General features: G+C 37.3%; 3 protein-coding genes across 4 annotated transcripts; all 3 read left to right on the plus strand.

The window, feature by feature from the left end:
- Nucleotides 1-462: 462 nt before the first annotated feature.
- On the plus strand, nt 463-8,946 carry gdpd3a (glycerophosphodiester phosphodiesterase domain containing 3a). Of its 2 annotated transcripts, none has more exons than XM_058769091.1 (11): nt 463-1,126; nt 4,862-5,052; nt 5,527-5,569; nt 6,018-6,153; nt 6,653-6,698; nt 6,789-6,907; nt 7,079-7,168; nt 7,280-7,413; nt 7,497-7,556; nt 7,654-7,705; nt 8,596-8,946. In XM_058769091.1, exons 2-11 carry the CDS (start codon nt 4,914-4,916, stop codon nt 8,722-8,724), a joined length of 948 nt encoding a protein of 315 aa, XP_058625074.1. In that variant the 5' UTR covers nt 463-1,126; nt 4,862-4,913; the 3' UTR covers nt 8,725-8,946. The 2 variants fall into 2 exon arrangements, with proteins under 2 accessions (XP_058625074.1, XP_058625075.1); XM_058769092.1 differs by having other exon boundaries at nt 1,100-1,126; nt 4,866-5,052.
- A 561-nt stretch (nt 8,947-9,507) lies between these two features.
- ypel3 (yippee-like 3) lies at nt 9,508-12,891 on the plus strand. Its single transcript, XM_058769093.1, has 5 exons — nt 9,508-9,835; nt 11,194-11,312; nt 11,412-11,455; nt 11,547-11,655; nt 11,784-12,891. Exons 2-5 carry the CDS (start codon nt 11,196-11,198, stop codon nt 11,871-11,873), a joined length of 360 nt encoding a protein of 119 aa, XP_058625076.1. The 5' UTR covers nt 9,508-9,835; nt 11,194-11,195; the 3' UTR covers nt 11,874-12,891.
- A 381-nt stretch (nt 12,892-13,272) lies between these two features.
- Nucleotides 13,273-19,499, plus strand: si:ch211-11k18.4 (uncharacterized). The gene is made up of 13 exons (XM_058769090.1): nt 13,273-13,420; nt 13,515-13,651; nt 14,083-14,194; nt 14,310-14,403; nt 15,306-15,360; nt 15,440-15,580; nt 15,716-15,876; nt 16,331-16,429; nt 16,532-16,677; nt 16,783-16,954; nt 17,326-17,438; nt 18,713-18,797; nt 18,889-19,499. Exons 2-13 carry the CDS (start codon nt 13,534-13,536, stop codon nt 18,943-18,945), a joined length of 1,353 nt encoding a protein of 450 aa, XP_058625073.1. The 5' UTR covers nt 13,273-13,420; nt 13,515-13,533; the 3' UTR covers nt 18,946-19,499.
- The last annotated feature ends 95 nt before the right edge of the window (nt 19,500-19,594 follow it).

A 19,594-nucleotide genomic window follows, 5' to 3' on the forward strand; every position in this document is an offset into this window, starting at 1 on the left:
CCACTCCTTGTTTTCTAGGAACTCCTTTACCTTTTCTCTCCTCATAAATCGGCCAAGTTGCCTGTCCAGTTGGACCACTCCTCTGCTTCGCCAACATGTTTCAGCATGGGTTGAGAATTCTGCTGTGAGGCATTCTGCTCTTGAAGACAGATCCAGCTCTTTAGATCTTGGGTGTGTTTGCATACTTGCACTAATATACGACTCATTCAAACAAAACTGAAGTGACTAAAATGCTGTAATTAATACATTGATTCACTGCAGTTTTCATTAAGTGAAACTGAGGTGAATCGAGGCTTCTGATGAAACCAGCTTGCCAAGACTGCACAAATTAGGAATGGATTATTAGTATCTGTCTCAGCCTCACTTCCCATCTGTCTCTGCCTCCCTTTGTTTGTTCACTTACAGTACGTCAGCAATTCTATACAAAACCAGAACAATAGAACACAAAATGTTCTGCTGACAGGCAGAACTAAGAGTGTGTACATTTGTTGTGTGTGCATTACTCTGAGTTCGCATTTATCCCACCGTAAGCCTTTGTTAAGCACTGAAATGTGTGAAAACATGAATACTGGCCAAACATCAACTCATGTCCTGTGCTACCTGCTACCAACTGTAGCTGTGACACAGAAAAAACAAAAGCCCCTTGTGCGGTCTTCTCCCTTCATATCTTGCACTAGTGAGAATATGTATTATCTATGTTCACATTTAAAGTAAAGAAAAAGTGAAGCATCCAAGCAGAATGATATGTGCTGGAAGTGCCTCAGAAAACTCGCAGACAGCTCAAACCTGCACTTGCCACATGTGTTCAAAACGTCTAGCAAACTGCATTCCAAACACCACTGACATTCACAAAAACAAAAAAAGGAGAGGGGAATTCGGAGTTGCAAAGAGCGCGACTACCAATGACTGACTGATGACTGAGAACTCGCACCTAGAGAGAAAGGTTTCATTGTTTAGCTCTTTCTCTAGTGAGGGAAGAAAAGGGAGTGGCTGAGAAACTAGTCAACTAGAGCGGTGAGAGACACAAGGCAAGGGAAAAGATAAGGAAAATCATTCTGACATCAGCACTGGAGACAGGTGCTTGGCGAAGCTGGACTTGGATCTGAAGGAACAAATAGAAGTACCGGTAAGTTGTTTTTGGTGTTTCTTATTATTAGATGGGGATATATCATATACCATATATATATATATATATATATATATATATATATATATATATATATATATATGAAGAGTTTGGTTCCAAAACGCTATAAATCTATTTTGATTAATTTGAGTGAAAATGTGAAAGTGGCAAGATGAAAACCACTATTTTCTGTTTCAAACTTTCACATAGCATCTCTAGGTTATAATAACATTAAAAATTCAAATCCAGATTTTGATTTTCAAAGATTTATTATAAAACTGATTATTTTTTCCCCAAAATGCAATAAATACATGTTTTTATTTTGTTTTTTCAAAATGCAATAAATCCATTGCATCAATATAAAAGTTATTTTTCATATTGAAACTGAAAATAGACAGCAAAGTAAGTTGATCCACATATGACAGCCTCTGAACTTGGTCAATACTAATCTTATATACAGGCACTGGACTAAAAATAGCCTACATTCAATCAGTCATTGCCTCCCAAAATTAATTCAACAGGTTATCTTGTTAATGCTTTAAATTAATTACAACAATAAAATAACATTTCATCATGAACAAGAACATGAACAACATCACATCAGACCACAGAAATCACACGCGATTTATCGTGCGGCCCTAATTTTTGTTTGTTTGTTGATCACGAGCGCAGCCATTACTGTCTACAGTGTGTGGAATGCTGCGCTGTGATTGGTTGAGAGGATTTATCGCGTTCTGCGGAGAAGGGAGACTGGAGTTTGTCGCGGTTTGGGAAAAAAGGGAGAAAACATGACAGAATAACACGACGAATATCGCATTTTGCGTAAAATAAAAATTGACTTTTCCATACCGACCAGATACAATATGGTTTTGGCGGAAACTCTTTTTTTTTTTTTTTTTTTGCGTTTATCGCGTTTTGGAACCAAACTCTTCATATATATGTAACCCTGGAGCACAAAAGCAGTCATAAGTAGCTCAGGTATATTTGTAGCAATAGCCAAAAATACATAGTATGGGTCAAAATTATCCATTTTTCTTTTATGCCAAAAATCATTAGGACATTAAGTAAAGATCATGTTCCATGAAGATATTTTGTAAATTTTCTACCGTAAATATATCAAAACTTAATTTTGATTAGTAATATGCATTGCTAAGAACTTCATTTGGACAACTTTAAAAAAACTTCATTTTTATCCTATCCTAGTAAACCATACACCAATGGAAAGCTTATTTATTGATGTATAAATCTCAATTTCGATAAATTTACCCTTATGACTTGTTTTGTGGTCCAGGGTCACACACACACACACACACACACACACACACACACACACACATATATATATATATATATATATATATATATATACAGTGCCCTCCAAAAGTATTGGAAAAGTGAGGCCAATTCCTTTGTTTTTGCTGTAGACTGAAAACATTTGGGTTTGACATTAAAAGATGAATATGAGACGAGAGATCAGCATTTCAGCTTTTATTTCCAGGTATTCATATCTGGATCTGACACACAACTTAGAAGATATCACTTTTTGTTTGAACCCACCCATTTTTCATGTGAGCAAAAGTATCGGAACAGATTGACTTAAACTAGATTAAAGTGAATAAGACTTAATATTTAGTTGCAAATCCTTTGCTTTCAATAACTGCATCAAGTCTGTGACCCATTGACATCACGAAACTTTTGCATTCTTCTTTTGTGATGCTTTTCCAGGCTTTCACCGCAGCCTCTTTCAGTTTTGGGGGGTTACTCCCTTCAGTCTCTTCTTTAGCAGGTAAAATGCATACTCTACACTGGGTTTAAGTCTGGAGATTGACTTGGCCAGTCTAAAACCTTCCACTTCTTGCCCTGATGAACTCCTTTGTTGTTTTGGCGCTATGTTTTGGGTCATTATCTTGCTGCATGATGAAGGATCTCCCAATCAGTTTGGTTGCATCTTTCTGTAAATTGTCAGACAAAATATTTCTGAAGACTTCTGAGTTAATTTTGCTGCTGCTGTCATGTGTTACATCATTAATGAAGATTATTGAGCCTGTCCCAGAAGAAGCGATGAAAGCCCAAGCCATTACATTACCTGTGTAATGTGTACTATAATGTACACCTGTGTACACTGTGTTTCAGATGAGCTTGTATGTTTGGGATCATGAGCAGATCTTTTCTTTGGTCCATAAAATCAGTCCATAAAACCTTGTCCCAGAATTTTTGAGGCTCGTCTCCTATTCTTCTCGCTAATGAGTGGTTTGCATCTTCTGGTGTAGCCTCTGTACTTTTGTTCATGAAGTCTTCTGCGAACAGTAGATTGTGAGTCCTTCACTCCTGCCCACTGGAGGTTATTGCTGAAGTCAGTAACAGTTGTTTTAGGGTCTTTCTTTACAGTTGTCACAATGTTTCTGTCGTCAACTGCTGATGTTTTCCTTGATCTACCCGTTCGAGGTGTGTTACTTAGTACACCAGTGGTTTCTTTTTGGTAACATGAAAAATGGGTGGGTTCAAACAAAAGGTGATATCTTGTAAATTGTGTATCAGATCCAGATGAAAATACCTGTAAATAAAAGCTGAAATGTTAATCTCTCATCTCATATTCATCTTTTGATGTCAAACCCAAATGTTTTCAGTCTACAGCAAAAATAAAGGAATTGGCCTCACTGTTCCAATACTTTTGGAGGGCACTGTATATATATATATATATATATATATATATATTTTTTTTTTTTTTTTTTTTTGATAGGGTGAAGTCAGCTAAAATGGGCCACGTTTTAGGTAATAGACTTATAATACCATGAAATCAGCCATGCATGAGATCTAATGATATTCTTATAAATTAGCATGGGTCTCTTAAATATATTTATATTTTTTAAATGTGAAAAAGTATAAAAGTTTTAAAATTATGAGAGTTAGAGTATCAGCAGGTACCTTCTTGAGCCACGGCACAACATTCAGGTAAAATGGGCCAATATAAAAAGAGAACAACACAGGTAATTTCAGCTTAAATCATTTTAAACAGTAAATTCACACTATTGTTCGTTCTCTTCTCTCTTCTCATCTCTCTGTTTCCTTTCTTTGCTTGTCCTCCTGCCATACTGTCTGCAATGCAATTTTTTAAAAAGACTGTTAAGATTTTGTATGGATACATATCTAGGCCTATAAACCTATTTTCACCCTCAATATCGGTCTAAAAGTGTGTGTGTGTATGCAGCCCATTTTAGCTTAACCAGCCATTTTTACCTAAAATGACCTTTTCCACAAAAATCAAAGTTTCTTTTATAAATGAAACTTTTTTTATTTGAAAGAGCATGTCAGAACATTGTTCAAAAGCCTTTGCTTTGTTAGTAAGCTTACTTATAATTGCTTTAGTGCCCTTATTAGTGATTAATAAAATTTTCTATGTCAGGCTCAATTACCTTACAATTTCTCTGACAAGCTTCATGTAACACTCTGCCCTGCCCGCCTTAAAAAACTCAGACCAATAAAAATGATTGTTACATATCAACAAGTGTTGAAGCAACAATGCAAGATCAGTTATTGTGATTTTCTGTAAACATTTAAAGAGATATGATGCTACATTCTACCTGACAGCCCATTTTGGCTGACTTCAGCCTATTACACCTTTCCTTTGATATGTATATATAATATGTTTTACAATTCATTTAATAATATTATAATTCTGATGTTAAATTAAAAGAAAATATGAAATAATATTAAAATCCAATATTTTCTTCATAGATAGGATTTTTGAGTTCACCTGCTGCTCTCAGATCCCCTAATAGTGGGAATTATGGCAAGCTACCTGTACTACCTGCTCCCAGCAGTAGGGGGCTACGCTCTTACTTCACTCTACTTTCTGAAGAACCCTCATGTTCTGCACAAGAAGAAGCAGACAGCCTTCTACTGCACCCACATCTCTCACAGGGGAGGTACAGTATCTGAGTCACTGACCAGCTCATGTCTGGGGTTTAGTATAGTCACAGTAATGTAATAGTGTCATAGTAATTAACTATAATAATGCTGAAGATAAATATTAAATCACAATTAAATCATCATCTGCACTTGTTGCTCTATGCATGTCACAGCCAAAGTCTTTTTAAGTGATAGAGCACCTAACATACAGCAATGAAACCAAAACAAAAGGTTATTTTATTGAATGTATATAATCTGTTGATAAACATAGGGAAATCTTGCGACTATTCCATAAACCTGTCAGTGAACAGCATTAGATAATTCTGTGTTTGTGACCACATGTGTGAATATTTTCCTCATGGGGTTTGTGTATATAAAGCTAGTTAATGTGTGACTGAGTGAGTGATTAACTAACCGTTTGAGGAATTTTTATGTTTGTGTGTCTATGAGAGTCGGTCCACATTTTCTGACCTCCTGCTCTCTGTCCTCAGGCTGTGGTGAAAGGATTGAGAACACTATGGAGGCCTTTACACAGTGAGTCTCAGATCAGTTTTTCAGACTGAACAGTTGATCAGCATCGACTCCTTTTAAGTTCCTACCTTACATTTGTATGACTGTATCAAAATGTTATTTTCCCAGTCCTTTTAGGGGAATAGGTCTCCCTATAATATTAACATACTCACCCTGATGTTGCTTCAGTAATTTCAATTTGAATATTTTTTATAACACAAAAGAATATTTGGGCCAATCTTTTTTGATTAACGTAAGTGAATAAGGACTGGGGCAAAATTGTCCAAAGTTAAAAAAAAAACATAAAAGTATCATTAAAATGGTTCATACCACTCACGCATTATAGTTCAAGTCATATAAAGCAATACATGAACGAAGCCACATGACATTGTTTCACTGAAAACATTTACCTTTACTGTTCTTGCTGCAGTCATTAAAGTTGCGATGTCCAAAATGTGTCTTGACCTTTCAGTGCTGTTGAAGTGGGCACAGAGATGCTGGAGTTAGACTGTCACGTAACTAAAGATGGTCATGTGGTTGTGTCACATGATGAGAACCTCCTGCGGCAGACTGGGCATGATGTCAACATTTCCTCCTTAAACCTGGAGGTCAGGGGTCAAGGTTTACCCTTTCTCCGGATGTACTGTGCAGCTCTACCTGCTCTATTTACTACTTACTTACTATTTATCAAAGAAAACAATGAATCATGATTTCTACAAAATTATGAAGCAGCACAACTGTTTTCAACATTGATAATAATAAGCAATATTCCTTCAGCACCAAATCAGCATATTAGGATGATTTCTGAAGGATCATGTGACTGGAGTAATGATGCTGAAAATTAAACTTTACCATCAAAGTAATATATTACATTTTAAAATATATTCAAATAAAAAAAGTAATTTAAAATAGTAATAACATTTAACTATATTGTTTTACTGTGTTTTGGTCAAATTGATGCAGTCTTGGTGGTGGACATAAGATACCTTTTTCCAAAGCATAAATCTTATAGACCAAAGATTTTTGAATGCTAATGTTTATAAACCCCAGGTTTTGGTTAATAATTAATGTTTTCTTTTTTCATAATTATTATGAATTTGTTTTTAGGAGTTGCCACCTTATAATGAGACACTTGAGGTGACCTTTAAGACAGGTGTGTGTTTTTACCAGTGAAGCTGCTAACACATATTAACATGTTTATTAATGCATAATGATTATACATGTTTTAATTCCCTTTGCACAGGCCACTTCAGCACTGGGTCAGATAGAAACTTTGCGTTATTAGAGGATGTCTTCTGCAAATTTCCACAAATAGCTGTAAACATTGAAGTGAAAGAGAATAACAGTATGCTGATTGAGAAGGCAAGAGAGCAATCACCACACTCAATATGTACTAAAAAAACCTGAGCCACAAAATGGACCATTATATCTTCCCTAATTTTTTAACCATATTTAACTACATCTGTTCACTAAACCTCCCTATTTGTTCTTTTATCTCAGTAATGTTATATTTTATGTACTGTGTTAATTCAGATTTCTGATCTTGTGAAGAAATACAACAGAGAGGCCATCTCAGTTTGGGCTTCTGTTGACTCCACCATCATGAAAAATTGTCGCAAAACAGTGCGTATGAATTTATGTCACACACTACCTGTGTTGTTTAAAAAATAAATCGCCCACATTCTTTACTCTTTCTTAGCTCTTTAGCTCTGTCTCCTTTTTTGTCGATGGCAGAACTCATCCATGCCCTACATGTTCACTGTAAAGCGGGGTTTAACGTTGCTTCTGCTCTACTACACTGGTCTTCTGCCGTTTGTTCCCCTCGGAGAGAGTTTCCTGCAGTTATACTTGCCACAAATCATGAACAGGTCAGTATACACCAAATATTTCCATACTATGTTGTGTGCCTGGTAATCACACAGATGCATTTACACTAATCTCTATCTTACAGGGAATACACACCTGAAATGTGGATAATGAGAAGCAGACTGGTCGTCTTTTTATTTGAAAGGTAACTAATCTTAGTAGTAGTATCAGACTATAATTTTATTTAACTTTTTATCCTTAGATTGAAATGGTTTTCTGAGGTTTACATGTTTCTTTGTCAGACTAACAATGAGAAAAGGGATGTTCAAGCACCTCAGAGACAGAGGAATTCAGGTCTGTGGCCATGCAATATCATGTTTTTGTGTTGTTAAAGGAATAGTTCACCGAAAAATTTAATTTGCTGAAAATGTACTCATCCTTAGGTTATCCAAAATGTTAATGAGTTTGTGTCTTCATCATAACAGATTTGGAGAAATGTAGCATTACATCGCTTGCTCACCAGTGGATCCTCTGCAGTGAATGGGTGCCGTCAGTCCAAACAGCTAATAATAATATCACAATAATCCACAAGTAACCTACGTGACTCCAGTTCATCTATTAATGCCTTTTAAACCAAAAAGCTGTGGGTTTGTAAGAAACAAATCCATCATTTAGACGTTTTTAGCTTCAAGCTTTTGGTAAATATTTGAGTCTTCTATCCAAATCAGGAGAGAAATATGGACAGATTAAGCACTGTTTACAAGAGAAAACTATACTAAACAAATATGTCAGTGGATATGGTGTGAGAGGACGACAGGTTATGGATATTTTCACTGGAAGTAGCATTGTTATGGACTCTTATTTTGGCCAGAGACTAAGTAAAACACCTTAATGAGGGATTTGTTTCTTAAAAACACACAACTTTTCACTTCACAGAACTTTAAATGATGGACTGGAATTGTGTGGATTATTATGATGTTTTTATCAGCAGTTTGGACTCTGATACTGACGGCACCCATTCACTTGGGGAGCAAGTGATGTAATGCTAAATTTCTCCAAATCTGTGCCGATGAAGAAACAAACTACATCTACATCTGGGATGGCCTGAGAGTGAGCAAATCTTCATTTTTGGGTGGACGTCCTTTATGTAATAGCTTAGCGTATTGAGTAACTTTCATTTTCAGTGAGAAACTGGTCTCGGATTGCAGCTAAATTAAAAAACAAAATGTTCTTTTTCTCTTTAGATTCATATCTTTGTGTGTAATAAGGAGGAGGATATTAAGACCGCATTTGCTGCAGGAGCAACAGGAGTCATGTCTGATTTTCCCACCCTGTTATCAAACTATATTAGAAGGCACAAACAAGAGACGTGATCAAACACACAATGTACCACACCCTTGTCCAGTCAAACACACACACACTGTACAAATGCTGTTTGGCTTTAAACATACAGCCAAGTTTTATATCAATGCCATTATTACTAGCACTGGTATAGTGTTTGCATGAAACTTGGTTTATGGCATTCTTCATGGGACATTTCGTGAGTATGAACACACTTAAGAATAAATAGAACTCATATATTCTACAAGTGTTCTTGTTTTCTTTGCTCCCTACATTATTATCCCACCACGTTCACAGCATTGTTTATTGTGGTTTTCAGTCAGTCAGCGTCAGTTTAGCGCCTCCCTACCTATGTTTGCAAACAAACATTATCCAACTTCTTTGATAGGCCGTGCAAAGTCCATCAGCTGTGCTCAACAGGGGATCAGTAGACATCAAAAACTGAATTACACTATCCTTTTGAAAATCTTCTTTAGGTACAAAAATACACTATCTTTCAGTGAAACGTTTGGTGTCATACAGAACCACGGCGGCTTTCACTATACAGTTAAGCATTTGCAAAACATCTACGTGATTTAATTATCATGCAAACAACCAGAGGGCACAAAATCGCCACTTCTAAAGAAGCGATAAGACGAAGATAACCAAAACACGAGGGTTTTTGTTGTTTTTGCTCGCTGAAAAGTTAACGCGACGGTAAGGTTCAGGTGACTTCGAACGCACGGGAAGAGCGCCTCTGATTGGCTGACCTATATTCCAGACGTCGCTGTCTGGATTCTGATTGGTCAGCTACGGTTTGTTTTGCGCCACATGACATATAAGAAACTTCCTCAGAAATTGCAGTAAACAAATATGCGGATTATATTCGGCGGCGACATATTGAGCACGGTGGCTTGCGTGAGTTTTGGGAATTGCGAAGCTTTCTGTTGATATCGCACGGTTTGGGCATTAGAGCAGGTCGACAGAGACAGGAGGGACACAAAGGAGGGAGTTGTAGGAAAAGCGCAGCGCGCCGCAGGTTTGTTTGGTTGAGTGCGTTTGATTCGTGGACGCTCAGGCTTCATGCCGTCGAGTTGAGCACGCTTCTCTTCTGGCGACAATACTGTGAGCAGCGTTTGCCTTGAAGAAATCCTTTATATTTAGGTGAGTGAGTCCATTTTCATTGTTACGTACCATGTCAAATGGAGCGAGGAGGCTAGAAGCAATTCTGATGTGAAACGGCTCTATGCATGGTTTTATAGCCTTTACACTATGGTGAAATTGTTACTTGTATATGTAGAGGGTTTTATTTCGAAACGTGAATGAAGGTGACTGGCATACATGCAAGTAGCCGCGTTCGTTAGTGCTATTTTCTATTAGTGAAGGGGGAAATGATTCAATTCCGCGAATCGGTTCCTTCGCACAGTTCATTTCAAAAACGATTTGGCGGTCATTTTAAGCTGTGACGTTATCCCCCTGGTCCCTGACATCCCGATATTTTGTTTGCAATTTGTTTATTCATTTATTTGGCTTATATAGGATGTTATAATTGTAACTTCGTGTGCCCCGATTCAGTTTGTTGCAGATTATTGTAGAACCGTAACCGTAATTCAAAAACCTAAGAATAATTTAATTTAGCTTTTAAATAATACTAAAATACATATTGGCCTAAAAGTTTGGCTCAAAGTACTTTTGAATAAATCAGCATATAGTGAAGTAAATTAGTTTCCACTAAATTTTTATTTGTACCATTTTGTTATTCTGCTATTTATATGTCTGATTATGCCCCATCAGTCAAATCCTCACGACTCCAAATTATTTTACTATCATTCTCGGCTCATCACGAATCGATTTTGCACACCGGTTCAACTGAATCGTTGAACGCACCCGACTCGTATGAACGATTCGTTCTCGATTTTGCAGCTGCATTGTGGGCCGTGCTGTAACGCTGTAAGTCCATATGAACTGAAACTAGAATCGTGAGCGTGTCTGTGGAACTGTTGTAACTATTACAGGATTGTATAACCCAGTATTATATCTAAAGCTGTATTTATTACAGCATGCCATAGTTATTCATTACCTCTCACCCCTGTTTACCCTCGTGCCTGGCATGCCATATATGGGGTAACTACAGTGTGGGCAGCCAAGCAAAGTAGGTCATGTGGATGTTTCCTTTTTTCCTGCTATATCTCTGAAACGGGATACAATATTTGCAGTGATGTGAAAATGTTTTTCAAGTGCACAAAGGAAAAGACTGCCATAAATGTCACGTCCAGCATGCATGAAATCTCAAAGCATTTAGTTCGCTTTGAAAATCTCAACATTAATTGCTGTTGATGTCAATGCCATGCTTTCTGACTACGCATTTGGCAACCCCTCTAGGAGCTGTTTTGGCTGTCAAAGCTGCTTTGTAGCCTTTCCTCAAGTTTTCATGGTCATATTTGGACATGCGAAGGGACAGCACAATTTGTTATCCTTGCAGATATGATCTGACACCATTTTTGATTGTGTGTTCTTCAAAGACATGGTGAAGCAGACAAAGGCCAAAACTTTCCAGGCCTATCTGGACTCCTGTCACCGCCGCTACAGCTGCGTCCACTGCCGTGCACACCTGGCCAACCATGATGACCTAATTTCTAAGGTGAGTTCCTCTTGTGTGACTTTTGTGGCACATTTACAGCTACATTTGTGAATTGCAGTGCTGTGTGCATTAAAGACTCACGTGTCTGTCTATTTGCAGTCATTTCAAGGCAGTCAAGGACGTGCCTACCTGTTCAATTCTGTGTGAGTTTCACTTCTGGGAGAAAAATCTCAGCGCTTGAATCGCACTGTGATGGAAGAAATAGTTGGTTTAACTGTCATTTTGTGATTTCAGGGTGAATGTGGGTTGTGGCCCAGCAGAAGAAAGGCTGCTGCTGACCGGTCTTCATGCTGTGGCTGATATTTACTGCGAGAATTGCCACACCACACTGGGCTGGAAATATGTAAGCATGCTTCGCTTCAATAAGAAATGTAGTAGGACACACTTTTTTGCCAAAATATCTTTATTTATATCGTTACCCTGCAGTCTGATCATAATCTCTCCCCCCCCCCCTTCTCCTTTCCTCTACAGGAGCAGGCATTTGAGTTAAGTCAGAAGTATAAGGAGGGGAAGTTTATTATTGAATTATCTCACATGATTAAGGATAATGGCTGGGACTGAAGCATTCAGCCTTTGCTTTAACTTTGTCACCCCTTGCAGCTTCTCCAAGAACGTCATGAGATGCTTTCTTTTTTTATATATATATCCAGCTATGATTTACATTTACTATTGTGAGCACCTTTTTCCACACTTGTATCCCAATGCACCAGTTTTTTAAAGGGGGGAGTCTTGGGTGATTGGTTTTTGTGTGTTTGTGCCTTTTTATATGTATTTGGAGGTGTGTGTGTGTGTGTGTGTGTGTGTGTGTGTGTGAGGCATGCTTGAAAGAAACCGTGCTAAAATGATCAACTACTTAAATCCAGTTTCAAAGAATTTTTTTATTTTGGGGATTTTGACATAAGCCCTCAAATTCTCCAAATTAAGTGCAATTTATGAGGTTTGGACATGGTATGATCAAAATGCCAAGATCCAATGTCTTTTTATTCAATTCATTTTTACTTTAAAGAGCGAGGTCTTTGTGAACGAGGTTGTGCGAGTGAAATTACTTTAGTGTGTGTGTGTGTGTGTGTGTGTGTGTGTGTGTATGGGGCTTAGAGTGGATAATGTGCAATACGTGTATATGTGAGAGAATTTGCATAAAGGATGATTCATGCCTCCAAATTCAGTCATTTTGGTTGAATTCATCTTTTACTTTACCAAGTCACTGAGGAATCCCAGCAGATGAACGTGCGCGTGCGCGAGCGAATGAACGAACAGCAGGCTTGTTGCTGTAGAGATGTCCACAGTTGACTGACATTCTTAAGATGCTTCAATTACAGCTTATATGATGTAATTGGGATATTAATTTCTCTCTGTTTTGTCTTGTTTTTTGTCTATGAGAAATGTAATAAGTATAGTTTAACATTGAGCAGCATGTACAGAGACATTGATCTGATCATGTTAGAGCAGACATGTAAATGTGTTTATGATTGTGTAGCAAGGTATTTCTTTGAATGCTAAACCATTAAAGTGTATTACATTAACCTGAATTCTTTACATTAAAGTATGGGGTAAATGAAAACTGTTGTGTGTTTTCTTTTATTTTCACTGAAATTTGGTTAGTAAGCAGTGTACTTCAATGTTAAAGTACACTATTCTATTCATAAATGATACATTAAACAAATTACATGTACTACAATAGAATGTACACTGTACAAGAATAAACATGGAAAATATGAGCATTTTCAATGCTCAGTGATCTTAAATATGATGGACTTGTTATATAATGGAACTTATTATTCGTATTTTACGCTCATATCGACACATTTTATGTCACATACACACACGAGCAAGGATTAATATAATGTATTAGTTAAAGAGCGCGAGGAAAAATTATCAAATTAATTAACGGTGCTTTTCACGAGTGCAAAGGGCACAACTGTGACATGATGAATGGTTATATAATGCTCTACAGACGACGTGGTTTATAAATGCACTAGGCGGAAACGAGGCAGTTTTTCTGTCCTGTGAAACGGATAAAGACTACAACTCCCAGCATTCTTTGCGCACATCGGTGACGTGGCCAGCGTTACCCAGCAGACCGGGTTGATTTGAACTTCATTTAGGATGTAAGTAATTTTCTGTTTTATGTCATTCTTTTCATACTATTTTACCGGTGGATTTGACTTTGTAGGTGATAAAACACAAGCTGCTTTGTTACAGCCCGTAATTTCGCATCACGATGTCCGGGAAAATCAAAAGCAGGAGTGCTGCAAATGCCGACTCAGTATCTGCCAATGTGTCCTGCGACGAGCGCATCTTACGGGACTGCCACCAGATATACATCGATCCGGATAGCGGTAAGAAACCGGTCCCTTTAGAAGCTACATTCTCATTGATTTACCTGGTTTAGTAAGGTATTAGAGCTGTCTCTAGGCGTGGATCGGAGGTGCTAACGGTAGCCGGTGAGCTAAAATGCCGGTTGGTATGTCAAGTGTGCACTTCAGAGGGCGAAAGACATTTCACCTGTTTGCTTTTATAACTCCAATCTTTACATTTACCGTTTAATTCGTTACTGTGTACTCCAAGCAATACAACATATTAAAGTTTTGTTTCTAGTGCGTCAAGTTTAAATTGTACCACTTTTGCTGTGATTGTCACTCAGGGGGTGGATAGTACACACACACACACACACATACACATACAAATGTTCTGTCACTTACTCACCCACTGAAATACTGACTTTCTTTTCTGTCTAGTTTGTCTAATCACTCATTCCTTTGCACTGTAGGACTAATAACAATCGCTCAGACTGTTGGGGTGACCTTGCTGCCTCCCAGGAAAAAAATAACTGTGATGTTGATGGGGAACCACTCAGCTGGAAAGAGCAGCTTTGTCAATTGGTAATATACAGACATGAAAACATACACTACAACCATGCACTCACATTGCTTTTTGTGCTAGACCGTGAGAATCATTAGAGTTCAAACTGTATGCCATGCATTTATTGCTTTGCAGGTATGTGGAGGAGCATATTCAAAGAACGGGGGTCGCTATAGAGACTCAGGGCTTCAGCTTTGTTACTAGTGGGCGAAAGAGAGAATCGCTCACGGTAAATTTGACCCCATGAATATTGCATGAAAGTTTTGTGACATGGTTTGGGCTAGGGCTGCACGATATTGGAAAAAACTCACATTGCGATATTTTGTTTTTCTGCTATATATATATATATATATTGCAGAAAAACAAAATATAAAAATAAATAATATTAAAATAAATTTTAAAAAAATCACCAGATGACTTGAATAGCTCTATTTCGGAAAAAAAACAATAGGAAATAAACAAATTACAAGCATAGATAAATATAACAGAACAAAGATACAAATGAAATAAACAGTGCTTTATATTTTTAAGGTAAGTCTAACAGTATTCAGATACAGAAATTGATTAATCAAATGTAAAATAACTGCACAGTCTTCACTGTATAAATTAAATCCAATAAATGTTAAAGCTAAAAAAGTGATTTTGTCCTAACAAAAAAACAAAATGTTTTGTTTGATTAACATTTGACACAGAAAGCAGGAACATTTAACTGCTGTGAACCAATAAACTGTTATACACATCCATTTTCTTTCTCAATTGTTTACCTTCACCTAAGCCATAAGCAACTGTATTTACAAGGATACTTGCAGATACATGCATTGTGACATAAACTGATTCCTCGTTCTATTTATGACGTACTGAAGTTCAAATGATTTGCAACGGTCTCTTTGTTTCGGTCTCTGTCGCGTCCGGTGCAGACACGGTGTCTGTGTGTGAGCAAAGAAAACAATCAGTATAAATATAACGATCAGTAGCCTATACTAAACATCGCACATCCTGCGACGTGACTATCGTGGATGCGCACATTGCGATATCAATGTTGAAACGATATATCGTACAGCCCTAGTTTGGGCATGAAATTAGCATCATTGATATAACCGTCTTGTATAACAACTGTTGCCTTGGTTTTAGGGAAATGCAACGCTCCATCTCTATCCCCATTTCAAACCACTGCAGGAGTTTAAAGGTTTGTTGAAGAATCGCACTAAAAAGAACTACAGGCTTATGGAAGCTGTGTCTAAAATTGAACTTTCTCTCAATTTCAGGGGTGTCAGAATACCTCGGCACTGAGATTTGTACTTCACGACAGAAACGTTTCAGCTTGGTGACCTTTGTTGACACTCCTGGTCTGGTGGATGGAGATATGAAGTACCCCTTTGACGTGGATCAAGCTATTCTGTGGCTTGGTGTGTGTTGAAGTTATTTGAATGTTCCATCGTTGGCATTGTTATAATATTGATTTTAAGGGTAAATAACTATTATGAATGTCTGTTTATGATCCTAATAAGTGTCTATATTGTGGTTCTGCCTATTTACACCAGGGGAGCTCTGTGATCTGATCCTGGTCTTCTTTGACCCAATGGGACAGGCTTTATGTAAGCGCACTCTCAACATTGTAGAGAATCTGAATGAGAAGCAAGGGGACCGCCTACGTTTTTATCTCAGTAAAGCGGATGAGGCTGGAGGAGAGTCTGATCGACAAGTAAGATGCTCTTATACATGCAAAATAAAATGTATAACTACTCTGAACATAATCATATACACTACCATTCAGAGAAGCATTTGTTTGATCAATAATACTGTGAAATATTATTACAATTTATAATAACATTTTTCAAATGTTAAATAGTATATAAAATATTAATATATATAAAAAACAATGTATTCCTGTGATTAATTTGCTGATTCATATTTTTGTGCAGTAGATTTTAAATGGAAATCTTTTGTAACATTGTCAATTCATTGTGTCCTTGCTTAAGTGTTAATTTAAGCAATAAAAAAGTATTAATTGTCAGTATTAAACTGACTCCAAGCTTTTTAACAGTAGTGTATGTGGATGTTTCAAGGGACTGAAAAGGACAAGATCTTTAAAGGCAAATGGTCTTTGTTTGACTGTTTAACGATATGTCAAATTGCTTTGTTTTTGGTTATTTCAGAGAGTTATGATGCAGATTGTACAGGAGCTTTGCAAGCGTCCAGGACTCAACAAGTGTGGCTTTGACATGCCCACCATCTATGTTCCCAACCCTAATAAGGTGCCACCGCAATCTTTCAGTCCCTCACTATAACTCTGACAGCTTTCTTGCTTAGTAAGTAACGATTACTGAGGTGTTTTTCCTCACTGTCTCCACCATCAGCCCAGTCGATGTGTCAATCAGATTGAGGAGGTTTGTCGGACTATAGAGAAGACCATTAATCAGACTGTGCAGAACACGCTTAACTCACTGGAGAAGGACTGCAACCTCATCACCGAGGCCATCACCCAGACACTTGATAATGACAGGTAATACATCCTTATATTGTATTCATACATATTGTATAGGTAAACGCCAATGTTTATTAGATTGACTAATATTACAGTTGCCATTGTGTGATAAACTCTCTATAGGCAGTGCAGTATAGAGAACCGTCGGTCACGTTTTAAGGGCTGTTTGTTGGGCATGCTGGGTTTCACTGTGCCCCTGCTGCTGCTCGTGACCCTGGTGCTTGGCAGCCTCTCCAAAGATGTGCTGGTGCTCGTGCTGGGTAATAGTGGCATAGAGGCACTCACACTATATGTGGTTAGTATGTATATGCATTTGTGTGTGTGTGTGTGTGTGTGTGTGTGTACTTGTTTATGCTACATTGTGAGGACCGAATGTCCCCACAAGGATAGTAAAACCTGAATTTATTGACATTGTGGGGAACGGCCTGCGGTCCCCACTAGAGAAATTTTTTTTTATTAAAAATAGTAAATGATGTTTATCTGAAAGTGTAGCAGTGCAAACAGGTTTTCTGTAAGGGGTAGAGTTAGGGGATAGAAAATATTGTTTGGTCAGTATAAAAGTAATAGAAGTCTATGGAAAGTCCTCACAATTCACAGAAACAAACGTGTGTTTGGGGGGGGGGATTCACTGTAGATACTGATGTAAGTGTGGGTTTATGTGTTCAGGTTCCTGCAGTGAAGGCGTTTGAAACCTTGCCAGCAGAGGTGCAGCTGTACAGTTGTGCTGGACTGGTGCTGTTGTCCTTCGTCTTTATCCTCCTTGCTCGCTTTTCTTTCAGGTGAAAAAACTGTTTTGTAAACTTTACATGCGTAGTGGTTGTAAAAATGGTCATTTACTCCACATCATTCTAAAGTTTGTCTTTTTCTGCTAAGCACTAAAGGAGATATTTACTATAATGTTCACATTTAAGGTCTAAAAGTAAAAAAAAAAAAAACACTTATTAATCTTAGACCTGCAGTAGAGGGAAAAATTAGTGAATTTTGTGGGGTGGGGGGGGAATCAGCCTTCCTCCGAGCTATTATATGAATTTAAAAGTGCTACAGACTATTTATGATATTATTTCTAGATTTGTTTTTTTAGAAATGTAGCAGAAGGCAGGATTAGTGAATGATTTTGTGAATTTCAAAAAATATATAATTTACTCCTAGCTATTTTTATTTTACGGCTTTCCTTATTTCTTGCAGCAGAGGGGAAGATTAGTGCATTCTGTGAAGGGAAAACAATATCAATTTTCCTCTTAGCTATTTATTTAATTACCTACAGCAGAAAGGAAGGTTAGTGAATATTTTTGGACAAATTTTATGGACTATTTATTTGTTTATTCACTTACCTGCAGCAGAGGGGAAGATTAGTGATTTAATTTTCAGAGTGTCTATTTACACTAAGTGCAAATAGCCCGTCTTATTGGCAAAGGCTATTTACACTAACTCCACCCACTACCGTGTGATTAAGTTAGTCAACACTAAAAAAAGACGCTAAATCAACATCAGTTTCAGTGGCGTAGATGGTAAGATGCATGCTTTTTGACGCGATCGACCCGAGTTCGAGCCCGCCTTTTCCCGATCTTTTTTTTCTCTCTTTTCAAATCTCATATTGCATCAGAAAGGCATTTATTTTAAGTAAAAATGAAGGAAATAATCAAAAAGTAGAAAATAAGATTATTGGGTAGGTGTAGGGAGGGCTTTATTGTCCCAATAAGGTGGCATCCATTTAATAATTTGAATTAAAACTATAATTTACACTCAATATGTTATTGCATACAGTTTTATAATGTACTACAATACTGAGGTGCAGATAATTGCCACTGTTTGCAATAAGTAGTATAAATAACAGAAAATCTTGCTATTTTCACATAGTGTATATAGCATCTATCGCTAAAAAATATGCTATTTGCACTTAATGTAAATAGCATCTATCGCTATTTATAGTTAGTGCAAATAGCCGCTGCCTTTAATTTTTGCCCCTTTATGCCATATTCTTTCACTGTGTGGAAAAGACCAGCTTCAGCATTTTGCTAAACATCTCTTGTTTTTCTCTATATTCCACTTTTAGGACCAAACCAACACTCTCTGGGAAACAAAAGAGACAGCTTCAGCAAAAACTGGAGTATGTCCAGGAGGTAGTGAAGACCAAAAAGGTATAGTGTGCATTTGTGTTGTGTTGACTCATCTAAGAACAGCTACAGTGATGATGAACTCAACTAATGACTCCCTTGTATGTTTATGCAGAAAAATCTCTATGAGGAGTACCTGCGTCAGAGTGTGGGTGATCAGGACATGAACTGAGACGGAATATAGACTTCAAAGACCTGGATAGGATGAATACAGCACCCAGAAGTACCACTAAACAGCATCTAATCATTCCTGTAATGTAGCAGATGCAGAGAAGCTGTTTCATGGGCACTTAGTTACACACTACTGCTCCTGTAAGCACTCTTTCAGCATTAAATAATGATGGAGCTGTGGACCAATACTGTTTGTTTTATTTTTTTAGTCTCATTGCAGTATAACAATTGTACTGTAAGGAATAATTTAAATGGGCACATTGGGAGATTGGATCAATGCTCTGAATTATCCTATTGTTTGGCAATAGCAGTTTTTAATATCTTTCTCTTTCTCTCTGCTGCGTACCTAAAATACTCTGTGTTGTATGGTAAATTACCAGAATGACTGAGAAATGAGAAGCCCTTCATTTATGACATTAGATTCTTATGACTTCTGGTGTTTATTCACATCATTGTCAATTTTAATAGAAATATTGAAGCTGGCTTTTGTATCCCATGGTTTCCTACGTTTTTATGTCGAGATATTGCTGTTACAATAATAAAATAATAAATGTATGTGTGTTTGGCTTCATTGCTATTCAGAAACTGGCAAAGCAAGGACTTGAGAGATTGCTAATTAGGCTGAAGTTAACATCCAAATCCTCTTTGGA

Source organism: Onychostoma macrolepis, chromosome 03 (genome assembly GCF_012432095.1).
Source record: "Onychostoma macrolepis isolate SWU-2019 chromosome 03, ASM1243209v1, whole genome shotgun sequence".
NCBI lineage: Eukaryota > Metazoa > Chordata > Actinopteri > Cypriniformes > Cyprinidae > Onychostoma > Onychostoma macrolepis.